At 46.9% G+C, this 23,517-nt stretch overlaps 1 protein-coding gene across 7 annotated transcripts in view; it reads left to right on the top strand.

The window, feature by feature from the left end:
• Positions 1-2,391: 2,391 nt before the first annotated feature.
• Positions 2,392-23,517, top strand: part of Bcl11a (BCL11 transcription factor A) — a 95,218-nt gene continuing 74,092 nt past the window's right edge. For 2 of the 7 annotated variants that reach the window (XM_051165374.1, XM_051165368.1), the window contains exons 1-2: positions 2,392-2,604; positions 9,508-9,837. In XM_051165374.1, coding sequence (XP_051021331.1) covers positions 2,550-2,604; positions 9,508-9,837 — 385 coding nt within the window. In that variant the 5' untranslated portion in view covers positions 2,392-2,549. Of the gene's footprint in view, positions 2,605-3,213; positions 3,289-4,609; positions 4,888-5,670; positions 6,035-9,507; positions 9,838-23,517 lie in introns of those variants that run through there. The other 5 variants (XM_051165373.1, XM_051165369.1, XM_051165372.1 and 2 more) reach the window with 5 other exon arrangements.

The following is a 23,517-nucleotide window of genomic DNA, read 5'->3' as shown; positions in this document are numbered from 1 at the left end:
AAAACAGCAAGAGGGAAACAGCACCCCCCCCCCCCCCAGCACCAAACCAGTCTAGCCCACAGCTCTCCTAACGCTGAGCATCAAAACCTGTGTTTCTTCCTCAGAGGGGCCCGAAGCTTCGCCGAATCAGGCAAGCCATTTTCTAATAGGTTTGAAACTTTCCTAAGACACAGGAATAAACAGCCACAAGCCTGTGAGGCTGGGAGGTGGGCGAGCGCAAGCAAGCCCCGGGCTTTGCCTTAAAACAATACAATCCCCCGCCGGGTGGGTGAGTTTACGCAAACGACACCTCTCAGAGGAGGGGTGCGGGGACGCTGGGTACAGCCGCTAGAGCAGAGGGGAGGAAAGCTCCTAGCTCTGCAGAGACTCACAGATGTCCACCTGCAGCTCGGATCTCCACCCAGCACCCTCCGCGCATCCCGGGGACTCTGTCCATCCCCCGCCCCCGCCCGGGCGCTGCTAGATTTGGACTCGGAGCGCGGTCTCCCTGGTTGTGGCGGCGGCGGCGGCGGCGGCGGCGGCGGCGGCAGCGGCAACGGCAGCGGCGGCTGCAGGGTGGTGCAGGGAGGCTGGGAGGCTGAGAGGCGGGAGACGCCGGGGGACTTTGCAGCACGTTTCTGAATAAACTTTCCAATCGCAGGGGGTGCTGTTGCTGTACATTTTACGTAAAACTGAAAGTATCCCACGCCAGAGTGAAGCCCGCTTTTTGACAGCGGCAGTGCGCGCGCGCGTGTGTGCATTAAAGAGACAGGGGTATATTTCCAACAGGTCTTTTCCTAATTTCCAGGGAAGGGCTGCAAAGAGGGTAGAGGTGCCTTCGGGCTCCCGGATGTGCCGGGTGGCTGCTGGCGCCTGGGCAGAGCGGCCGTGACCCTAGGGCCTCATGACCGTGGCCTCCCCGCTGTTCCAGCTAGCTAGTTTCTTTCCTTTCCCCATTTTCTCTTTCCTTGAGTAACAATTGTGTTCTGTCCGTAAGAAACATTTCCTTTCCTTCGCTCAGTGCTTTTGCAGTTGCCTGGGAGTGGGAGGGGGTGTGTCCCTCCCTAGAATCAGGCTCGGGGACCTCCCGTTGCGCCAGGAGCAGGTTCCCAGAGGCCGGAGCTCTTGGGGCTACCGGTGCTTTGTCCTCCGGCCGGCGACTGCTCAGAGGTGGACGCCTGGGCGCCTCCAGCCCTGGCCCCGGGTGCTCCTCTCTTGGGACTGAAACACACCCGGAATCTTGGCTTCTCGGTCTTTATATTTCGACCTTTCTGTTTTTCTGCAACCCTTGGGAGCTGGGGATTCAGGGCTTCTGTGGCATTCAGACCCAGGCAGTTGTTGGGTCGTTCAGATCCCGGGTCCCTGACTTGGCCTTGGGGGCGCGCTCTCAGCCCTCCGAGTCCAAGCCTGTGCCGCCGGCCTCGCCCCAACCCCCTCTCTCCAGGCGGCTTCTGCTTCCCCAGGCCTCGGCGCTGGCCTTCCGGACACGCGACCCTCCAAACTTGGGCTGGATTGCGCTCTCCAACGCTCTCCCTCCCCTAGCCCGCCGCGGAGCTCTTAACTTGTTAGGCTCAGCTCTCAACTTCTGATTTTTTTCTATCCTAGCTTTCATTGGGCAAAGTTTCCCGAGCGCTGCCACGAGCTCCGGGCTTGCACTCCGGCCCTCGGCGTCCGCTGGCGGGGAGGGGAAGTGGGTGTGAGCACGGAGGAGGGTGTCCGGGACCTACTCTACCTGGTTTCTCTCTGCCCTCGCCTCTCGGGCTCTGGGCTCCAGCGTTCTAGAGCACTCCTGCTCTCCCCCCGCCCTTAAATAATTTTTCATTTTGAGGTCGGTGAGTGTGTGTGTGTGCCGGGGGTGGGGTGGGGAGTGGAGCAGGGCGCAAGTCTTGCTCCCCCTCACTCCTCCCTCCCACCCCGCCGCCCCTTTCTTCTCTCCCAGCCACGCCACCGCCGCGGCGCTCGCTGCGGCCACTGGTGAGCCAGCCGCCCCAGAGCCCCCTCCCCTCTGCCCGCCCCTCCCCCAGGGGCCGCGTCTGGCGTCTGCGGAGCCCCCCGCCCGGCACCTCCCCCGCCCCGCACTGGCCATTGGCTTGTCCTGGTCTCTTTTTCATGTCCAGCCCCTGATGTGTGTCCATTGGTGTGAGCTTCCCCTTCCCTCCTCCCCTTCTCTCCTGCTCGCCCTGCCCATGTTTTGTGTGTCTCTGTCCATCCAGACTCCTGACGTTCAAGTTCGCAGGGACGTCACGTCCGCACTTGAACTTGCAGCTCAGGGGGGCTTTTGCCATTTTTTTTCATCTCTCTCTCTCTCTCCCTCTATCCCTCTTCTCTCTCTCTCCTTTTTTTTTTTTTTTTTTTTTTTTTTTGCTTAAAAAAAAAAAAGCCATGACGGCTCTCCCACAATTCATCTTCCCTGCGCCATCTTTGTATTATTTCTAATTTATTTTGGATGTCAAAAGGCACTGATGAAGATATTTTCTCTGGAGTCTCCTTCTTTCTAACCCGGCTCTCCCGATGTGAACCGAGCCGTCGTCCGCACGCCGCCGCCGCCGCCGCCCGCCCCGCAGCCCACCATGTCTCGCCGCAAGCAAGGCAAACCCCAGCACTTAAGCAAACGGGAATTCTCGCGTAAGTAACCCAATAATAGTAATAATAATTATTAATAATCACGAGGGCGCGCGGGACGCTAAGCAAGAGTGAGGTTGAGAGAGGGGTGTGTGCATGCATTAAAATTTTTTTTCAGGTGAAAAACCTTCCGTAGTCGAAGTAAAAAGGAGATTAAAAGGGAAAAAGCCCCACATCCTCTCTCGAACGAGAACCGTATGTGCACTTTTGAGACGGCACGCACCTTTTAATTTTATAAAAAATTGACTCCTCCTCTTTTCTCCTCTCCGCCGCTTTATTTCTTCTTTCAAAAAGGAATGCAATGATTTCTACCCTAGTTTTGCAAAAATAATGAACAATGCTAAGGATGCGAACACTCGCTTGCAAATCTGGAGGTGGGCGCTGCAAAAAAAGGGGTTGTTTCGACTTCACTGTAGGAAAATGGAGGGGGGTAGGGAGGGAGTCAAGTCTAAAAAACAATTCCTGGGGAGGAAAGAGGTGAGACCGGCCTTAGGACACGAACGTGTGCACGGTCAAGTGTGCAGTGGGAAGAAAGTAGTCGCCCCCACAATAGTACGAAAGCGGGGCTGTAGAAGGGGACTCCTGGCGCTTCCCAGTCAGCCCAGTCCAGAGAGCGGCTGTGAGAGCCGGGCGACCGGTGAGGACCGGAGTCGCGCCCGGCGCTACCGTCTTTTGTTCCGGCCGGAGGTGGGTGTTTGTCCCGCCGCCTTTTGTGCGGGCTCCTCGCGCTTGCCCTCCTGCGCCGCCACCGCTGCGGAAAGGGCAGGAGCAAGAGCCGAGTGAGGAGGTGGCCTGGGGCACGCGGTAGAGGGAGGGAGGGCTCACGACTCGCCGCCGGCGGGTTGCAGCTGCCTGTCCTGCAGCAGAGGAGGCGAAGACGAGCAGAATAAATTTTTTAAAAATTAAATTTAAGTAACGCTAGAGAACGTAAAATTTCTTGCCCCTCAAAAGAAGCCAAACGTTCCGCTAGTGGTATTTTCACCTCTTTCCTGGGATTTGTTCACCCCCCCCCCTGCAGAAATTCCACAATCTTTAATAGAGAGAGAAAAAAAGGGGGGGGGGAGAAGAAGAAAAAAATCCCTGACACCCCTTCCCCAAAACGCCATCAAGTTGCAAACTTAGAACGCCGGAGGCATGGAGAGGGAGCGAGGAACTCCCTCCTCTTACTATTTTTTGGAAGATTTTCAAAAAAAGTGGAAGTGGATTTTGATTGGGAAAAATCTCGTGTCTGAATGTTTACAAGCACCGCGTGTGCGGGAGCCTCCTGCCAACAAACAGACAGAGGACCGAGCGCGCAGCGGCAGCCCGGGAGCAGGCGGCCGCAGCGGCTGGGCCTCGCCCGACCTCGGCGCGCCCCAGTCTGGAGTGGAGATCGCCCACCCGGCGCTCGCCGCCCACCCGCCAGGCGCCGCGGCAGGCCACGCTGCGACTCCGCCAGCCCGGCCTGCTCTCCAGTCCGCCCCTAGCACAATGCCCAACTCTCCCTCCGACCTCCCAGACAGCGAAAGCTGCTGGATGAAACTCGATTTTGCAAAACACTTTTATTTTGCAAAGCAACTGTAAAGGCGATTTCTGCTAGTCCCCTCCACGACACCCAGGGTACTCTTTTAGATCCTTAACTCTGGGCGGCGAAGAGGTTACCACGTGCTTTCCCTGCGGGCCCCCCCGCCCCCCAAATCTGGCCAGTAGCCTCTTGGACCTGAGCAGTTGCCTGGCTGGGTTGAGGAGGGGGCGGGGCAGGAGAGAAGTATGTTGAATATGTATTCTTGAGGGGCAGGGTCCCCGGATTCAGCAAGCACCCTTTGGATTCTTTGCCTCTACCCTGGGCCTGTCTTGGTCAGGGGTTTCTGTGAGTTTTTGTAAGGTATTAATGTTTGTGGCTACTACCTCCACCTGAGGTGTGCTGGGAAAGACGGGTGGTGGGCACTTAGGAAAGTTTGAGTCCAGTATAGAAAGTCCCCCCGCCTCCCCAACCCCTTTCATACCATCCTTTCTCATTCATGACTCTTAATTTTTGACAAGAGCTTGAAGGACCCCCTATGTTCTCGTCTGCATTTGTCGAGGGAGGGGTGCTCACTGGGAATTGAATTTTTTTTTTCTCCCTGGGCCCTGGAACTTGTCACACACTTCGGAAGCTCCCCCGCCCTGGCACGTTGCGGGGCCCTCCCTCTCCCCACCCCCGCGCATCTCTCCCTCTCCGCTCTCCCCCGCCCCCACTCCCACCGGCCGTGCCGGATACGGAGCAGACGCGGCGCGCGACGGTGTGTGAAGTTACAGCCCGGCCAGGTACCGGCGGGAAGGAAGGGCAGTGTTCGCAGGACTCGGGAAAGCCGGGACATTGGGACATTCGGAAGGATGCCATGGGGGGGGGGGGAGGTTGCAAGGGACAGTCTGGGAGGCTCAATCGGACTGCTCAGTACTCCCCTCCCACTTGGGTCCTTTCTGGGACTCTCCAGGCTTAGTGGGTTAGTAGTCTCTCTGCTGTCCCAGTGAGGACACTGGACTAGGCGGACAGATGAAGGGGTATGTGCAGGGATGAGTTCTTTCAATTTTCTGGGTGCTTAGAGGGCAGAAACCTACGGGGTCCTTAGGAACCCCCCCTCCTCTCCCTCCCCCACCCCGAAGCCCCGTCCTCAGCTACGTGGACGGAATAAGCCATTTGGTCGCTAGGAGGCAGACCAAGATCAAGAAAAGCTCCGCGAACTTGAACCTGTACCAGAGCCTCCCCCACCCCCTGCCCGGCATTTCTCGGCGGGGGAGGGACGAGCGTTGGGAGAGTGGGGGTGGGGGGCAACGAACGGTTAGGCAGAATTCCCTTCCTCCACCCCCCATTACCCCTTAGGTCTTTGTTCTTCATTTTGACTTTAAAAAAATGCTTTTGGGTAGGGCCGTGTAGAAGCACCGGGGCGCGTAGCCCGCACTCCCACGTGCGAGGGGACCAAGGAGCTCTGGGCCCGGAGCTGGGTGCACTTTAAGGTCCTTTCAGGGAAGGCAGTTTTGGTAACGAGAAGCGGGGAGTGCGCTCTCGAGCTTCGGGGCAAGGCCGAAAGGAGGGACGTGGGAAGTTTGCCCCTGGCTTCTAGGTTCACTTTTTCCACCCCCATCGCCGCGCAGAGCGCAAGTCTCGGCGGCCGCCGCGGGCTTACCGGACGCCTTGGCGCAAACCGACGCTCCCCCTCCCCGCCTCCTGCAGCTCTCGCCTGGAAGCCCGAAATCACAACAATAGTAATAGTTATCATCATAATGATGCGGGCTAGCAGCGTCATTAATAATGAATAACCGCGGTCGCCGCCTGGCGCGCACACGGTGCCCGGAATTGCGGGCGAAACACATTTGCACAGATCTTCCAAAGTAAAAGTGTTAGCCTGTGCCCGCAGAATGAATTTCTGGACCCGCGCTCGGGGTGTGCGCGATGAAGCTAAGACTTGATCAGGTGATCCTGCTCAGCTTTCTAAACCTTACTTCACCTTTTCAACAACTGGCGGGTTGAGGGAAACCCGCGCTCGGCGGCTGCCGGCCTGGATGGGCGTGGAGGCAGCAGCCTGGTCCCCGGGCCACCCGCTGCCTCCAAGCTGGGACTACTGGGCCCGGAGGCCGCTGCTGCACGTGTTCGCAGCGCGCGCGGCCTGAGTCTGCAGCCAGGAAGGAGGCTGCTTGCTTTTGCTTTGTGCCTCGGAGCCCGGACCCCCAACTTCACTTTCTGTGCGGCCTACTCCCGCAGGGCCCGGGTCCCCGGCCTGTAGCCATTGGCTTTGCTTTTGTTTCTTTGCTTTGCCTCTCAGATTCTCAGCCTCCGTTTGCTTTACCTTCTTTAAGGAAATCCACATGGAAAGCAAACTTGAAGACACAGCTCCCATGGCCCCCTCCCCCTCCTCCTGCGGTCCTGGTTTCCTTGCCTCTTCTCAACATTTCTTATAAGGATTTTGCCTCCTTTTTTTATGTTTGCAATGGGGAAGGGCAGCGGTGGGGGGCGGGGGGAGGGAGGGAGAGGAGAGAGAAACCAACACGAATATATAAATATATTTCAGTCTGATGCTTTGGGGGACACTGAGACCGTCCAGTCTATCTTGGTTTAAGCAGAAACATTTTATTTTGTCTCCCTCCCGTTGTAGAGAGAATTCGCGGCTAATTATTGTGATTATTTGTCCACTCCCTTCTACTTCAATCGAGGACTCCCCGCTTTGTACCGAGTTAGGCCCGAGCTTAGAAAGGGTGGTATTGTGGGGGAGAATTGAAGGGAGGGGGCAAGATGGCTGAGGTTAGGAATGTTTTTAGGGAATGAGGAATTTGCATTAAAATACAGAGAAATTATCTGATGCCCAGAAAGGAAATGTTGATTGCCACTGAGAGAAGATGTCAATGCCAATCAGTAGACTGCAGTAAGAGAATTGTATTTTCATATTTTCTTTGTGCCCCCCATTTGGTCTGATTTAAAAAAAAAATAATGCAGCAGCAATAATAAAAACACGTTTTGATATTTCTCTGAACATTGCTAGGCAAATGTTTTTCAGGGAGATGGATGTTAAATGCATTTCGTACATGAGGATAGAATTCTTGTTAATTAGCAATAATTTATGTTAAGAGCATAGAAAATGTTGAGGTTACAGGTTTTATATCTGTACATTTGATCATCTTGTTATTTTCAAGAACTTTGCCTCCTATAAAATTAATTAGGTGAAATGTGGAGGTGTAATCAGCAACCTGTGAATTACCACTTCATTTCCTGGTTCTGATTGTAAACCAGTTCAGTCACTATGTTCAGAAGACCAAGTCTGTTTTGTACCAAATTTCCTTTAACTATTTGATATCTAAGAGAACACCCCCTTTGCTCCTAAATACTGTTCCTAGGTTCTGAAATCCATCAGGCCCTGGGCATAACAACAATAAACAACAAAACCCCAAGTGAATCCTGATCATAGGATTTGAAGGAAAAAAAAAAAAAAAAGGTTTTACCTTTAATAAAACAAGATTTTTTTACCCCTTGAGTCTTTCAGTCTCTCAACCTCAGAACTTGTATCTAAACAACAGCAGCAAAACCAGTCACGATTGCCAATGTTCCTTTAAAATCCTTCATTGAAATAGCAGATAGCATGGATTATGACTTCCCACTCCTCACTTGGCCAAAATGAAAGCAAATGTAGGAGAAAATGACATAAAGGCACAAAGCAGGAGCGCTTCCGCCTGCCTCCTCTGTCTGCAATGCTCCTGCTTTCTCTATTTGTCTTTTTGATCAGGATGTTGGGCAAAGAAGCATCCAAGTGCTTCCTGTGCTGTCTTCATTAGTAGGGAGATAACCTTCTTATTCTCATGGTGACCTTATGTTAAATTAGGAGGCGTACCAAAGGCTAGAAATTATGACATGTCCTACTTGAGCACAGGTTTAGGCAGGGCTCTCTCAATATTATTTCACCCAGCACATCTGGGAGTTACTCCAGATCTCCCCCCTCAATATGCAGCCTGGGTAGGGTTGAAATAAATTTAACCTGAGTTCACTGGATTTTTTGCACTTTATCAAAATCTGTTCCAATATTCTACACTCAAATTAAAATCTATTTTTTGATTCTCTGTGGCTTTAAGTTCATTAAATGTGAAATTGGCAGCTTGCTAAAGAAGGTCAGACTGATTAACTGTTTAAGACTTGTACATTTTCTGCTTCACTTTTTATTATCCGCCAGCATCCTGGACATGTTTTGTATTTTGTGGGTTTTTTTTTTTTAAGTTTTAGTTTTTTTTTAGATGGTATAAACAAGATTTACCAGCTCTCTTTTCTCTCCACTTGCAAGGTTAAAAAAAATGATAGAAGCTGGTCAAATAGATATTGGAGTGCAAAGTTTAAAAAAAAAAAAAAAAAGGCAAAGAGGAAAGAAAGACATGTCTGTCTTGTTATAACATTTGCTGGTGATTATGTGTGCAGAAATAGTCCCGTAATGAAGCGTTTTGGAGCTCATTCAGAAAATTAGTCAACTTTGACTACATTAGGTGAAACGTCTCAACTCTGAAGGAAGGATGCTTAGCTTTCTGAAGCGTGGAACTTGGTGTCCACTCTGATTTTTAATGTCATGGATGCCACCAAACTCAAACACGTTTAGAATATTTTAGACATTTCTTTTCTTCAGGATGAAAAAAATGACTAATTGGCTTATTTTCTTAAGTACTCAAAAGTACCTCATTTAGCCAACGTGTTTGGGGAGAAGTGCCAGTGAATTTGGTATTTCTTTGATTTCGTGGAGTTGCTGAGAATGAGGGCAGGAGGATGCTGGCAGTGCCAGACTCACTGCGTCGTGGGTTAGGTGACTATTGTCACTTCCTTACAACTGCCGTGCAAATGTAGCAGTCCTGTGTGGTGCAGCAGCCTTCTACGCTATGAGGCCATGTGTGTGTAGTTCGTATAGACTCACACAAAGGGTGCGTGCGCCTCATTCACTTTTTTCTAATCCTGGGCACAATAGACAACCTACTGTGTGTGTGGGGTGGGGTGGGGGGAGGAGGAGGTGCATATTTGGTTTCAGTTCATGCTTTTCCCATAGTTATTATTTAAGCTTTTAAAAAAATATTTCTTGTATTAACTATTAAGTCACATTCTTTATAAAGAAAGGAATTTATAGTGTATGTGTGTGTGTGTGTGTGTGTGTGTGTGTGTGTGTGTGTGTGTGTGTGTTTTCTCTGGAGTTATCTAAGTGGGAGGGATTTCCTTCAGTGCATGATGGCCAGCCTCACTGATACATTTGATTATTGATATCCTCCATGTCACACGCTGCCTGTGCCCACATGTCCTGGGTGTCACATGGAGACTGCTATAAACACTTTTCATAGTGGGGTGGGGTAGGGTGGGGTTGAGAATGTATGTCCCCTTTTCTCTTCCACACTGGTTCCCTAATAATTGTGCTTTTGTTTCTTCAACTCCAGCCGAACCTCTTGAAGCCATTCTTACAGATGATGAACCAGACCACGGCCCGTTGGGAGCTCCGGAAGGGGACCATGACCTCCTCACCTGTGGGCAGTGCCAGATGAACTTCCCATTGGGGGACATTCTTATTTTTATCGAGCACAAACGGAAACAATGCAATGGCAGCCTCTGCTTAGAAAAAGGTGTGGATAAGCCACCTTCCCCTTCTCCCATCGAGATGAAAAAGGCATCCAATCCTGTGGAGGTTGGCATCCAGGTCACGCCAGAGGATGACGATTGTTTATCAACGTCATCTAGAGGAATTTGCCCCAAACAGGAACACACAGCAGGTAAATGAGAAGCAAAGGAGAAAAGCTGTTTGCATGTTTTCTTTTCGTTTGCAGAGGCTTTGTAGTCAAGCAGGAAGGAGTGGGGAAGTCTGTCTGTATTTCTCCATGTGACTGTCCATGACAGCCTTGTAATGTTAAAACCGTTCCCGTTGCTTCCGCCCAGAACGCTGAAAATAAATTGTTTTCTACCTTACTGAGTCAGAAGTAGGTGGGAAAGGTACACGTGCTTGACATCCTCTGCCTGGCTCTCAGGATCCCAAAGCACTCTTCTTCCCTTGCTTGCCTTCTCATCTTTAAGTGTTGAGCCTTGACTACACCTAGCTCAGTTGCCAGTGTCCACTTCTGGCCTTGGGGACCGCATCAGAGGCAAAGCATTTGTAGTAGAGCCAACGCCTTGCCTAAGGGGCTGGAAAGAGTTAAGTGAGGATCAGGGCTAGCCTTGGATCCATACTGGCTGTCAGCCTGTATGGGGCTGTAATTAAACACAGCCCCGTGGTGGGATGACACGGTGACCTTGACTTTAAGATGCCATTTTCGACTGGCCAGGCCAGAGTAGAGAGGGCAGTTGCTGAAGCGCACAGACATGCTTACTCGAAAAGTTTAAGGGCATGTTGGAAATTTCAAAAGGTTGGTTTGACAGGAACGGCTGCTCCCTGCAGCCTGCCTCTTCAGCTCAGTGATAAATGCTGCTCTGTGCTCTCTTGTCTCTGATGTGGTTTTGACAGATGTATCTTGATTTTGTTTGTGGTTTACACAGTCACCCTTACAAATGTCCAGTCCAGACTCCACTGTTCTTTCTCTAGCCTAATGTGAAAAATTTCTTGGAGAAAAATGCATGCACATATTTAGTAGCTCTCTCTCTCTCTCTCTCTCTCTCTCTCTCTCTCTCTCTTTTAATTTTTCCAAGGAGGTAGCTAGGTGTGTGGGTTTCTCAGCAGCTCCAGGGAAAAGGAATTAAAAGCTAACAGAGGGACTGTAATTCCCTGCTGTAGTGGTAAACAGCAACACTAGGTAGTGGCTCTTAAAACACTGTTTGCTTTAGCACGCTACACAAGCAAAAGCAGAAGCGGAGGCTGTGGTGACAGGACCACCACATCTGGCAGACAGTCCCCTTCCTGCATTGCCCCCACCTTCCAAAGCAGGTTTCTTTCTTTTTGGAGGGTGGTTTGGATAATCACAGGACTTATTGGAACTTGTCTCTCGGATACAGTTGGACCATAGAGTTGAACCATAATAATAGGTCAGTGATCCAGAGGGGATTAAATGCCATCCCCACCCCCTACATCTGGATTTTGATCGTTAAGATCAAGTGTGGCATTTTCTATCTTTTTTTTTTAAATAATGCTTTTTTGCAACAATACTCAGGTATTTTCCCTTTAGTGAAATGAGAAATCTGCTTGCCAGGAAAGCTTCATGCATAGAGTGTTTTTCTAGAGGCCACCACATTTAGCTTCTGAGACATGTAGGTTATGATTTTTATCTCCCCTGCCCCCCTGTAGGATATGGCAATGACCATTTCCATGTGCTGTCTTGTGACTGAAAGAAAAATGAACAGAAGTGTAAGGCATGATTAATGAAGCAAGAGCAGGCGGAAGGGGATTTGTCGTCGTCTTTGGAGATCCAAAGCCTTGCTAAATCACCAAATATGGAGTAAGGCTTGTGTGATGTAACATCATATTTACATATTGGGCTGCTCGTTTAAAAGACAAAACACAGTGTCTGTCAGGCAAGAATTAAAACCACACTTATCCGTGAGGGCCTACATAGGTTTTCAGTTTCAGGTTTAGCCAGTTTGAAAATCAGGGCCTCTGTATTTAGAAGAGGGATCTGAAGGCTGAGGAAAGCCTTATAAATAGTTAGGGCTTTACGCTGTTGCAGTTGTGACTCTACGTGGATGTGCAGGCAAAGAAATAGTTCTTAACTTCCTGGTTGTCATAATGATTGCATGATATTTTGAAACAATTATGATAGCAGTATCTAAAGAAGAAGGGAAAAAAGAAAGGAAGAAGAAAGTGAATTTGAAATATATTATTTCCTAGGGCTAGTGATACATTGTTTCTCTGAAATGGAAAGTTATCTAAGGCATCTAAGATGTTCACTTAGTATACACATGCAATTCAGGTGAGGCAAACGTTTCATGCACAAATAATTGCAACATCTTGATTCCTTTGCTTGTGTTTAATCACCTGTTCTTACCCTGGTATTGGCTGAGAATAAAGAGCATGGTCACATCTCAAAGTGAGATGTCAGCAATTAGAATCATGATTTCTCGTAATTCACGGTAGTGAAGTAAGGGATGCCCACAGTGAAATTAACATTCTGCCAGTGCACATAACTTATGATGCTCTGGACCTCAGATGCTCCTGAAGCAAAGATCTGGAAAGAGGATGATGTACTCCCAGCCAGTCTGTCTTTGCCAGGTCTCACACAGTTCCTAACAGGAACCATTCAGTAGCCATTTGAACCATGTGTCATAAAGACAGAACGCAGTGGTCTCTATTGGAGAAGAAATAGATTGATGAGTGTCTGTAAGCATATGCTTGGCAGCCACATGAGAGACAGTCACTTAAGCAAGCTGGGTAGGCAAGACTTCATGAAATGATATAAGTTAGGTTTGAGTTCACTACAGGCTCTGTGCTATTTTATAGGCAGGCAGCAGGAAGGAAGGAAATCTTCGTAAGGAAAGCCTAGAATGTGGGGACTTTGAGACAGGAGGGTTAACTCTTAAGATCTGCAGTACAGTAGCATGCATTCCGGCTGTGCTCAGGCCTCCCAAAGCTGACTGGTTTTCTTTTGCAGGATGCTTTTTACATGATGACTTGATGGATGTGTGTTCTCATATTTCATGAACATGCGTTGCCTATATCCATAGACACTGGCCAAGCTGGCTTTCCCATTTTGTTTAGATAGTCAGAGCCTTATATGATTATGAGCCACAGAGACCATTGGAATGGCACTCATTTAAATGGCTATTAACAGCTTACATTTTGTGGCCCAGTTCATCAGCATGCATGTCAGACACCCACCATCAGATAGGAGCAGCCTATGGCTGCTGGAGCTTTCTATATGGTTGGCTTTTACTTTTATTTTTCTGAGTCTTTTATTTTACGATGAGTAAAATATTCATTGAAGATTAGTGAGTATAAAACTGTTTTTCTTTCATAGAAAAGGCCCCAAACATTATCTCACAGTGTCAGTCTTGAAGTTTTGGCTCATTGCACGTGGGGATCTTTAAATTAGGATTAGCCTATCATAGAGTTAGCTTTTGGACAGAATGGGAAAACAGACGTCTGCTAAAATGCAAGGAGGCTGCTGCTACTGGTGCAGCACTGTCTTTCCCCTTGACACTCAGAACACAGGCATTTCCACTCGGTGTTTGGAGTCATCTGCCTCGACAGAGCAGCTGATATCCGGGTGATGGCATGTAAGACAGACTCTCTCGGGAGGAGGAGAACGTTAAAAGCAACGGTATTAGCATGTCACCTGCAGGCCAACCACACTAGTGCTTTTCACAATTTACAGAACCAACTTTCCTCTTCTCTTTGTACCCATCTTAATTCTTTCCTAGCACAAGAAAAAAAAAAAAAACCCACTGGAGGATGATGTATTTGTATATTAATTGTCAACGAGACTACAAATGACAGTATCTTATTATGACTACTTATTTTTCATTTCTCTTTATTTGTATGATTCTGAATAAAAAAAAAAATACTGATCTCTGAAGTCAATTTTCAGTGTGGCAGAAAACAGCGCCATTCAACAAACAAAGCAGAGCACTGCTGGACGTTTCTTTACCCTTCAGAATCCATAGACAGTGAGTGTTGTTTTGTAACAAATACTTAGCGTTTTCATAGGGAGGCTGTGTTTGTGAGGCCACTGCCCATAAACTGATGCTCCTGGAACTGGGAGTCCTGTACACAAGCTGTATTTGTAAATAAGGCAGGGAAAGGTTGTGGACTGGCAGCTTGGATGTTTTGTCGAAGTACCATGTCAGAGAAACTCTAAGACACGTTGTAAATAGAACTGTCACAGTGATTGCATGATTGAGCTGCAGAAGTGTCCTGCAATTGCTGGCATTGTCAGAGGACTTTTGAAAGCTTAATTAAACACAGTGGCCCGCATGGCTGCTAAATTTACTTTGGAAAGCCAAAAAAGAAAACCAGAAAAAAATTTTTTAAATGTAGAAGATCCCAAGGATCTCAAAGTTCCTCTGATCCTACCCTCTGGGTGGTGCAGAAAAGATGCCCTGTGCATCTTCCTGAGCGTCTTTCAGAAATAATAGTTTTGAGAATAGGCCCACGTGATATGGAGAGCTTCCTCTGTGTGATGTGGACATTGTGTTCGGTCTGCTGTCTCCTGCTGTTACAGACAGTTAATGTAAAAATGGCCTTTTATTGGAAACACAAATATGTATTCACTTCAAGAATGGGAGCAGAGGGGGGGACAAAGTTTCCCTCCCATCCTCTGTTTATTCTGTGAAAACTAAAACAAACAAACAAAAACCCCCCAAGTGCTGTAATTTCTCAAATCAACCCATCCTTTTTTTTTTGTGGGCAGGTTGTGCACTTTCTTTTTAAAGGATTTCGAGTACGTTCTGCACACCTTTCTCTCAGGGAATGTGGCATTTAATTTGTGGGGCTGTCCGTGGGGTGGAAAATACAACTGGGCATAGACATGTCAGCCTGGGTCAGGACAGGCACCTTCAGCTCTGAGGAGAGGCGAGCTGGATGCATATTAATGGCTTGTTTTAGACTCCTGGAAAACCATTAACTTTACACTGTAGCCTCCGTATTTGGCCAACATGGGAGAGCTAAGTTGGGGTGCATACAAACATGGAATGCAGATGTTAGGTTTTCATGTTGTCTTACTGGTGGTATTTAATAAAGGACAAGAGGCAAATAGCTTTGCACGACTGTCACTGAGTAAGGAAGTTTGGGTTTCCTATGGAGGAAGGTGCAAGGTTGGAGCGGGAGGAAAGCCGGGGAACCTGTCACTGGGTGTCAATCTGATGATCTACCTTGGTTGGTCGGTTTGCATCCTTTATTATACAAAGACATCACTTGGCAAAATTCTCCTCCAGCCCCAGTCTGTCCTTCCGTACCGTAGTACTAGCCCGGTCCGTGAGGAGCACTTAGCACCAAGCTGGACCCAGGGTGGCACCTTGCCACAGGGTTATCGCGAGATTTGATCGCTAAGGCTTTTCAGCACCTCTCTGCTACCACAGATTTCACTCGGGTCATGGCTATGTCAGCAATGTTGTTATTTCAAAGACAAAAATACATATATTTTTAGTGTAGGGCCCATTTTTAACATCTCAAATCAAACAGGTTTTTATTGTATGTGTCAATTTGGAAGACATTAATGAAGTTCATAAGATATGTGCAGACTATATAATTTAATGGAGAATGACCGCTATTTCTGTTTGTAATACAAATAGAAAATTGACCATTGTATCTCTCCTCTGTTCTTTTTTGTGGCCCAGGTAAATCAGCACTCTTAAACTGCTTTTCCCTTTTATTGCCAGGGTATGGAGCACTGGCCAATATCTGTAAATTTACCTTTGTAATTTGCCATGTAGTTTTTACAACAATGACCTAATTAATTTGAGCACGAACCATATTATTGCTTCTGGAGTCATTTTCTGTCACAAACTTAATTTCCAGGAAATGTAACCTGACGAATAAGAATTCTTTAGCTCTCCACATGTGTTCTCTGAGACCAAAGGCAAATTTAAAATAATAACAATACTAAAATGCCAGCGTTATTAAAGCCAGTATGCTTGATGCCAAACTCAATTTAAAGGCAGCAAACATCAGGCCGTATTTCTAATCAGTCTTCGAATGTAACGTATTCCATATTGAGTTCACCGGAATCTGTCTCTCTGGTTTTTACTGGCCAGCTGCACGCCCTGTGCATTTTTAAAACATTTTCAGCGAAGGATTTTGCTGTTCTTAGCAGGGTTAGTAACTTGGGGTCTATTTCTGAGCTCATTCGTCATTCTGCAATGGCATTGAGTTAGGTTGGCAAGGGAAGGATTTGAGGCATGGGGGGTGGCGAGGTCACTTCTGATCCCAGCAGGGAATAGGCGGGTTTCATTTGCCTTTACAATAGGCGCACAGTTACTGCACCTTGGAGGGGCTCTCAGGTGCCGCTCAGATGGGCGCATGTAAATGCCCTGTCAGATGTGGAGTCGGAATATTAATGCTTCCTCCACCACTGCACCATAATAAAGCTGTACACAGCAAGCTTAATTTGCAGCTAGTCCAGGGAACTGCATAAACTTAGATAGCCCAGTGTGAAAGACAGCAACGGAAGGATGCTGCTCTGCCACCGTTCCCATCATGGTCGCCTCTGATGTACAGCAAAATGAAAACATCATCCTTTCCTCCTCTCAGAGTTTGTCTCCCCAACTCTGCCACCTCCCAATCCATCACCGGTTAGGTTTTTTTTTTTTCTTTTTCTTTCCAGTTTTTCTTTTCTGCATGTGCTGGTATGGAGAAATGTGACATAATTTGTTTCATATGGTAAATGGCAGGCATTTGAATATTTAAAAATTTAAATAGCCACAGTTCCAGCTTTTTCTGTTAAAAGTATGTGATTTGAACAAAGGGATTACAGTGTAAATATTTGTGGTGATTTGCAACACCCTTCTTCTCTCATTAAACACATACATGTACGCGCATGCGCGAACACACACACACACACGCAGACACACACGCAGACACACACACAGACACACACACACAGACACACAGACACACACAGACAGACACACAGACACACACACAGACACACGCAGACACACACACACACAGACACACAGACAGACACACAGACACACACACAGACACACGCAGACACACACGCAGACACACACACAGACACACACAGACACACACACACACACACACACACACACACACACACACACCCCACAGTGCTGATTTAAGGACTCCTATACCTTTATTTGTTCTTTTTAAAAAACCTACTCCCAATTGGAGCTCCATTAAAATATTTTTCCATTATACTTTTGAGTCTGCTATTGCTTGAGGTTTTCTAGAGAATTTTTATGTGTTCATTTAACAGAATCAACAGCTGTCAGAACCAGTTGTGGTAAATCCACAAGACATACAAAGAAAAACACACAGGTTTCCTGAAACAAAACACTGGGAAATATAAGCTGCCAGAACCAGAGAGTGAGAAGTTTGCCGACAGGGAACTGAGGTGCCTCGTCTCTGGGGCGCCCTAGAGACTGAGGTGTCTGATGCAACTCTGTGGGAAGGGTTAGTTGGTCGCTCAGCTAAGGCAAGGTGCAGCTGATGTGCACACTGGAGGTGAGCTAGGCTTGCCATGGCTCCCTTGCTCCCCCCTTCGCCTGTTTTTGATCTACCTGGATAGGCACCAAGTTCTTAGAGTGCTAAACAACAAATTATACTCACCCAGAGGTGAGATGATCAGGTGGAAACTTCCGTAAAAGAGGTGAGAAAGGGACCTTCCACACCCTTTACTAGACAGGGTTGGCAGCCTGTTGCTCAGAACCAAGCTGGTCTCCGCCAAGCAATTCCCAGTGGGGCCCTGGAGCAGGTATGTTGACGAAGGGGATACCTGGGGACCTTTGGCTACTCACAATGAGTTTTCGTTTGTGTCCTCGCTGTTGTTAACATTAGTGAGAAACAATCACACCTACAATTTGATCTTGCTTTTAGATAGAGGCAAACCCACCGATTAAAAACTCCCCTTAAAATCAATAACGGACTGTCCGTGAAACCTGAAGAGGTGCTTTCAAAACCAACGCAGGTGTTGCTGTGCCCTGCCCCCTCAAACCCTCTCCTTCATTAAAAAAAAACCAAAACTTTCTAAAACATGCAGGGATGCCTTCTAGTAAGCACAGGCCACTGAATTTTATATTCATTGGTCATTTATTTTCTTGCTATGTGATGATGCTTTCAAGAGTGCCGAAGATTCTTACCCAGTTGGAGCACAACCTAGCTTGCTGAATCTGGTCTTTTATGTTTCAAAGACAGAACACCTCATTGGACAAAAGAACTTGGCCTCTCCCCCATCGGGACCCCAGGTCTATCCTGAGTTCATGACCCTGTTTACACAGAAGGGGCTGGCACCCAGTTTAGTAACCCCTGCTCCAGCCAGAAACCCTTTTGAGTTTAAGGTTAAACAATGCATTAACCAATGTTAAAATTTAAATCTCATGAGTTTTTCCTACTTCATCCCACCTTAAGATTAAAAAAAAAAAAAAAAAAAAGAATTATTCTTTTACATTTAAAAGGGAGCATTGACTACTGAAAAATCATTTCAAGGCTAAAAAAATTTTTAAAAAATAATAAATCATAACCTTCTCATGTTATGTTTTTGTTATGTTGAGGGGGAAAAATCAATAAGGAAAAATTTAATTCTGATAAAGATACTCATGGATCTTTGAAAACAACTGCTGTCCTTTTAACTAAGACATTTGAGCAGCTTCAAAGACGATGTATTTCTTCTGATCTTAGAGCTGTGTGACTGGTAGCAAGCAGGGGGAAAAAAAACCTTATTCTACATACAAGTGGATTGCTTAACAAGTCAGCACAGACATGTACTTGTTTGTACAATAGAGATAAAAATTCCTGTATAAAAATAATGCAGCTGCTGACAACAGGCATTGTCGCTGGACCTGTCTTTTGTGCTCGTCCCAGCTCTGCGCCCTCCTCCCCAGCTATCTGCTTGGGGCAGCCTGCTGCCTGCAGACTCCTGACCACAAGTTAATTGCTATAAAGTATATAGGTATTGTATTTAAAGAGGGCTATCCCAAGTCCTGTGTGCACGGTCCGGTGTGACTGTGGCCAGCAGGGGGATGGTAGGCAGTCGCTTTAACAGGAAGACCGACTCCAAGGCATTTAGGGGAAATTTGGCCTTCAAGTCCTATTTGCTCTGCAGTGCGGCATCAGTCTCTAAACTTTTGTTTTTAATCTAATTCTGATTTACCCTGTCACATCCCATATCGGCACTCAGTGAATTCCATTCATGTGACTAACATTAGCGTCAAACAGAATTGGTCAGGACTGTGGGCCTGTGGCTTGTACAGATGGCTGCAGATGAAGGGTCCATCCAGCCCTGTGTCCTATTATTTCTGATAAACACTAAAATGTGGCCCCCATTAAAGCTGGGCCTGCCAACATGAGAGTCAAGGAACCAGGACTCAACCCTGAGCTTTCCTCTGGCCCCTTCCTTACTTCTATACTTCAAAAATGCACTCACATTTTTTGGTAAGACTGACTATTTTAAAAGTCTGAGATGGTGATGAAGGGGTGGGGAAAGAAAGAGTGGCCGAGAAATCTCTGTAATATTTCTCAACAGGAGTTCAAACAAATCCCCATAGCACAGTGGAGCTCCCTCCTAGCATGGACGCTGTGGCCCTTGGAAAGCTTGCTATCCTCAGTGTGGCTAGGACTTGAACACACACCTGGGGTGTGGAGAGAGGGATACATTGGGAACTCTGCCACTAGGTTTTTTTTTTTTAAAACCTCGCAAGGTTGGTGAGGTGTCAGCACTCAAGGAGAGGCTTCTCCTCCAGACTGGTAATTGGGAAGCGAATGATGCTTCTCACTTACTGCCTGGGCTGGGCTCCTGCCGCTGAGTAGATGCACACCTTTCTGAATGTCAGCTGGTGTCTGCACAACCCCTTCGTCTTGAATTAAATGCTGCCAGTGTAGCATGGGGGGTGCGGGGGGTGCGGGGGGTGGGGGCAGTCCCGTATGACAAATACCAAGGGACAGGATGTTTGCTCCCAGAAGTAAACCAGACAGTGTTCTCAGCCTCGTCTTCCTTTTCTTTCCCTTCTTGCTCTCTTCCTTTCGGAAGCAGAAACTTCTCAAAGGCACGCCACTCCAAGCTGATGAAAAAGCTGTTTTTCTACCACAGTGGATGTTTACACAGGAGAGGCAACTTGAGGGGGAAAAGGCTTTCTGGGAGGGCGGGGGACGTCTGGTAATCTGTGCTGTTGGAGGACCGTGTAGTGTTGCCTATGAGCAACTCTGGGCTGTTTTTGATAAATTACCATGTTTAGAGATAGGTTTGGCTCTTAAGGGTTTAGTTTTATGAACAAAGTCCGTAACGATGTTTGCAGCCTCTGTCTGTCTCTCAGCCCCTTTGGCTTGACTAGGGGCTCTGTGTTTAGTTTAAGCTCAGTCTGGAAGATATAACAATTTTGCATTAAAAAAATGAGGAAATCATAGGAAGAAAAACCCTTTGCTTTTTGGATGAATCTTACTGATAATTTGCTAAAGCTCATTTGAATTTTAAGCACTTCTTTAATCTTCAAAGGCTAAATTGCTTTATGAATATGCATGGTGTGGGCAGACTTCAGTTCATTACCTAGTTGTAAATTCTAATGACCATTAGGTCCTTCCAGTAATTGCGAATTGTTTTGCATTTTTGATTGGCCTATTAACATGTACATTCGGTGCACATCAGGCTGGCCTGTCAGCCTGCTGAAGGAGAAAAAAAAGGTGAAAATTGTTTATAACACCAAGATTCTTAGATTTTCAATCTTGCAAAATTGATGATGTAAAAAAATTAAAGCCGTGTTTTTTCTTCTCAAGATTGAAAGTTCACCAAGAGATTTGACATATTTAATTTACATGATGACTTTGCACTCCTTCATTAATGCAATTTGCATATGAAGCTGTTGTTAATCACTTTTGATCATGTTTTGTGTATTGGCTGCCTCAGTGGCGCCCCTCCTCAGATGCCCCGCTAGAGCAGAGCAAAATGATGCATCTTCTTGCCAAGTTTCCTTTAGTGAATTGAGGAATTAGAAGTCTAACCTTGAGTAATTACATATGTTTTATCCGTTTTCTTTTAACGTTAAGTACAGTTTGTGGACGTGTTGGCTGGAGATGGTCCTCATTTGGGGAGAAGACTGTAAAATTTAAGTGTGTGATTGAGACATGTCCAGATTGGCTGTCCCTGTTCCCCCAGACACTGCTGGGCAGCTTCCTTGTTAGTCCTTGGATGGCAGGAAGGCCTGGATGTCTCAGTGCTGTGACCTCAGGTCCCCCTCTTGGAAGGGAGAAGCCTGCAAGCACCTGGAAGGTGCTTCTGTTGCTTTTAAATAAACTATCCCTCAGCTGTGTCTGGAGACTTCGTTAACATGGCTCTTTCATCTCATAGGCCCAGCAGATCTGCTGCTCTGAGTTTAAAGGGGAACTCTAGACTCCCCTGGTCCTCCATCCAGGTACATGAGGGCCCTGCTCCTGAAAACAAGGTGTTATCTAACGGTTTCCCATGTTGGAGAGCTTGGGGTTCTGGTGTTGCTTTTTCTGTGGGATAGGCTGTGCTGTATCACTGAAACCCGTCTTTGGCTTATAAGTTTACCACTGGTTAACAAGCAGGATCAGAATACTGGAACTGATATTCTGATGAAAAGGAATGTTTAATGAAAGAAGATAAATTGTGATGGAAAATGAACAGTGTATAAGAAACACAACTATAATGTTAACCTCTGAGGGCCTCTAGCCTTGCCCTACTGTGACTTCCATCCATACCATGCTAAAAGCATGCTTCAGTTCAAAGTTGTTAATATTCAGCTGGGAAACAGTATCCAGAACACAAATAAATTATTAAGTGCATGAACTTTTTAGGCAGTAAGATGAACTGATGGGGTCCATCTGTGAGATGCAGGGTCTTTTTATTTGTGTGTGTCGAACGATTCTGCCCTCTCCGACTTCACAGCCTTTGGTCTCCGGCCAACTGCATGCATAATTGATTCCACACGCACTATCATTTTCTTGATGTAATTGCTTTACTAAGATATGATGAAATCTAATGGATAATTTGCTATTTGAAAATGGGCAAAAAAATCTTCATATTTTTACATTATGGGCGAGAGGGGGCTGGAGAAGGGGGTGTTCAGGTGATTTAGTATTTAAGAAACAAAACAGAACGGGCAAGAGTCCCTTAGCCACTGTGCTTTGGTATTGTTGCTGTGGATAGGAGGGTCTTTGTGCCATGTGGATGTTGGTGTGTAAATCTCTCTTCCTCTTTCTCCCTTTCTCTCTCTCCAACCCCCTTCATTCCTTCTCTCTGTCTCTCCCCCCAAAACTTTCAAGAAAGCGGTCCTAACAAGGTAAAAAGTAAACAGTTTAGTCATCACAAGCCTTATTATTCAGTCTGTCCAGGAGTTTTGCCATGTCGGTTTATTTAACTTCTAGGAATGTAAATACTGACACAGCTCTGGAAGCAGTAAGAAGGAGGACAGCATGAGAGTTAAAAAACGTGAGCGTGGGGTAGCTGTGCTTTCCACCCGGCTACAATAACACTTCACACCGAAACATAGTGGCAAGTCAAAACCCACTGGAAACTTCTGCTTATATGGAGTACAAATTTCCTTCTAATAGATTGGCATGATCTAGTGTACCCAAGGTAGATTGTTATGTAATGGAGATACTGCATAAATGTCAAGCACGCAAACGATTCTGCAGGAAGTAAGTGAAAAGTCTTAGAATTTCTTAAATCACCATGAAATTTTGGTTGGTAGGACACTCTCATTAACTCCTTAAAAATCACGTGTGGTTTTGCACAAGCTGCTCAAAAATGTATTATGAGAGAATTTACAGATGTTGAGACACTGTTTTTATCCAAGCCAGTTCGTGCTTTAAATGTACCTTATAAAAACTGTCCTGTTTTTCAAAGTCCTCAAAGGGAGTAGAGGGGTGGAAGGTGTATGAAGTAAGTCCGTCTCACCGGGGCAAGTGACTTCAAGTAAAGTCATAATAATGAACAACACATCATCTGAAATTTGAACAGCAAACATACACTTATGCCTGGGAATTCTCTCTCTCTCTCTCTCTCTCTCTCTCTCTCTCTCTCTCTCTCTCTCTCTCTCTCTCTCTCCCTCCCTCTCTCTCCTCCTCTCCCTCTCACTCTTTCTTCCCTTCTTCTATTACATACCAAGGTTCTATACATCAATAAGCCAGGCAGACAGTAACTATTGTAAGGTTAAATCCTAATATGCAGATCGATGCAGAAGCCGTTGTTTTGAGGAAATATTAATATCACCATCCCCAAAAAAGCCAGAATAAAAAAAATACAAACAAACCCAAAACAAAACCATGATTAAGCCCCCCAAACCATCATTCTTACAAAACTTGAAATGACAGAATAATTTAAAAAAAGGGGGGGGGGGTGGTGAACACCCCTACCTTCTGAGTGCAAAACTTCAAACTATTAATAGACCACCAGTGAGAGAGACTGTCTTTGTGCCTTGAGATGCAAAACGAGGGGAATAATTAGCAGAGGAACAAAATTCTCAAAATTTGAAGAACTTGTGTGATTGCTGGGGTACAGTGAAAGGAAAATGCAAATTTTGCTCTCATCTTAATTAGATTCGATTGTTCTGTGGGTGTGTTGGATTTGGGGGGAGGGGCAGGGCAGCCTGTGCTGGGCTGAGGCAGAGGCTGGTGGCCACTTGGAAGACAGGTTGCTCTGGCCAGCGGCAGGGACAAAGGTGGCTTCCTGGGCTGGTGCAGGGCAGGCTGCCTTGAGCCCAGTGCTGGTGCCGAACCCTGATACTCAAAGCCAACTACAACCCTGTCCTGGGCTCTGGGTGTCTTGTTTGTCCATTGTGGGGGTGGGAGGGGGCTGGGATGTGTGTGGCCTGAGCAGTTAACCAGGCCTGGCTTAGGA

The sequence above is a fragment of the Acomys russatus genome, chromosome 22 (assembly GCF_903995435.1).
Source record: "Acomys russatus chromosome 22, mAcoRus1.1, whole genome shotgun sequence".
Classification (NCBI taxonomy): Eukaryota; Metazoa; Chordata; class Mammalia; order Rodentia; family Muridae; genus Acomys; species Acomys russatus.
The sequence above is the reverse complement of the archived record's forward strand: the minus strand, read 5'-3'. Positions and strand labels throughout refer to the sequence as shown.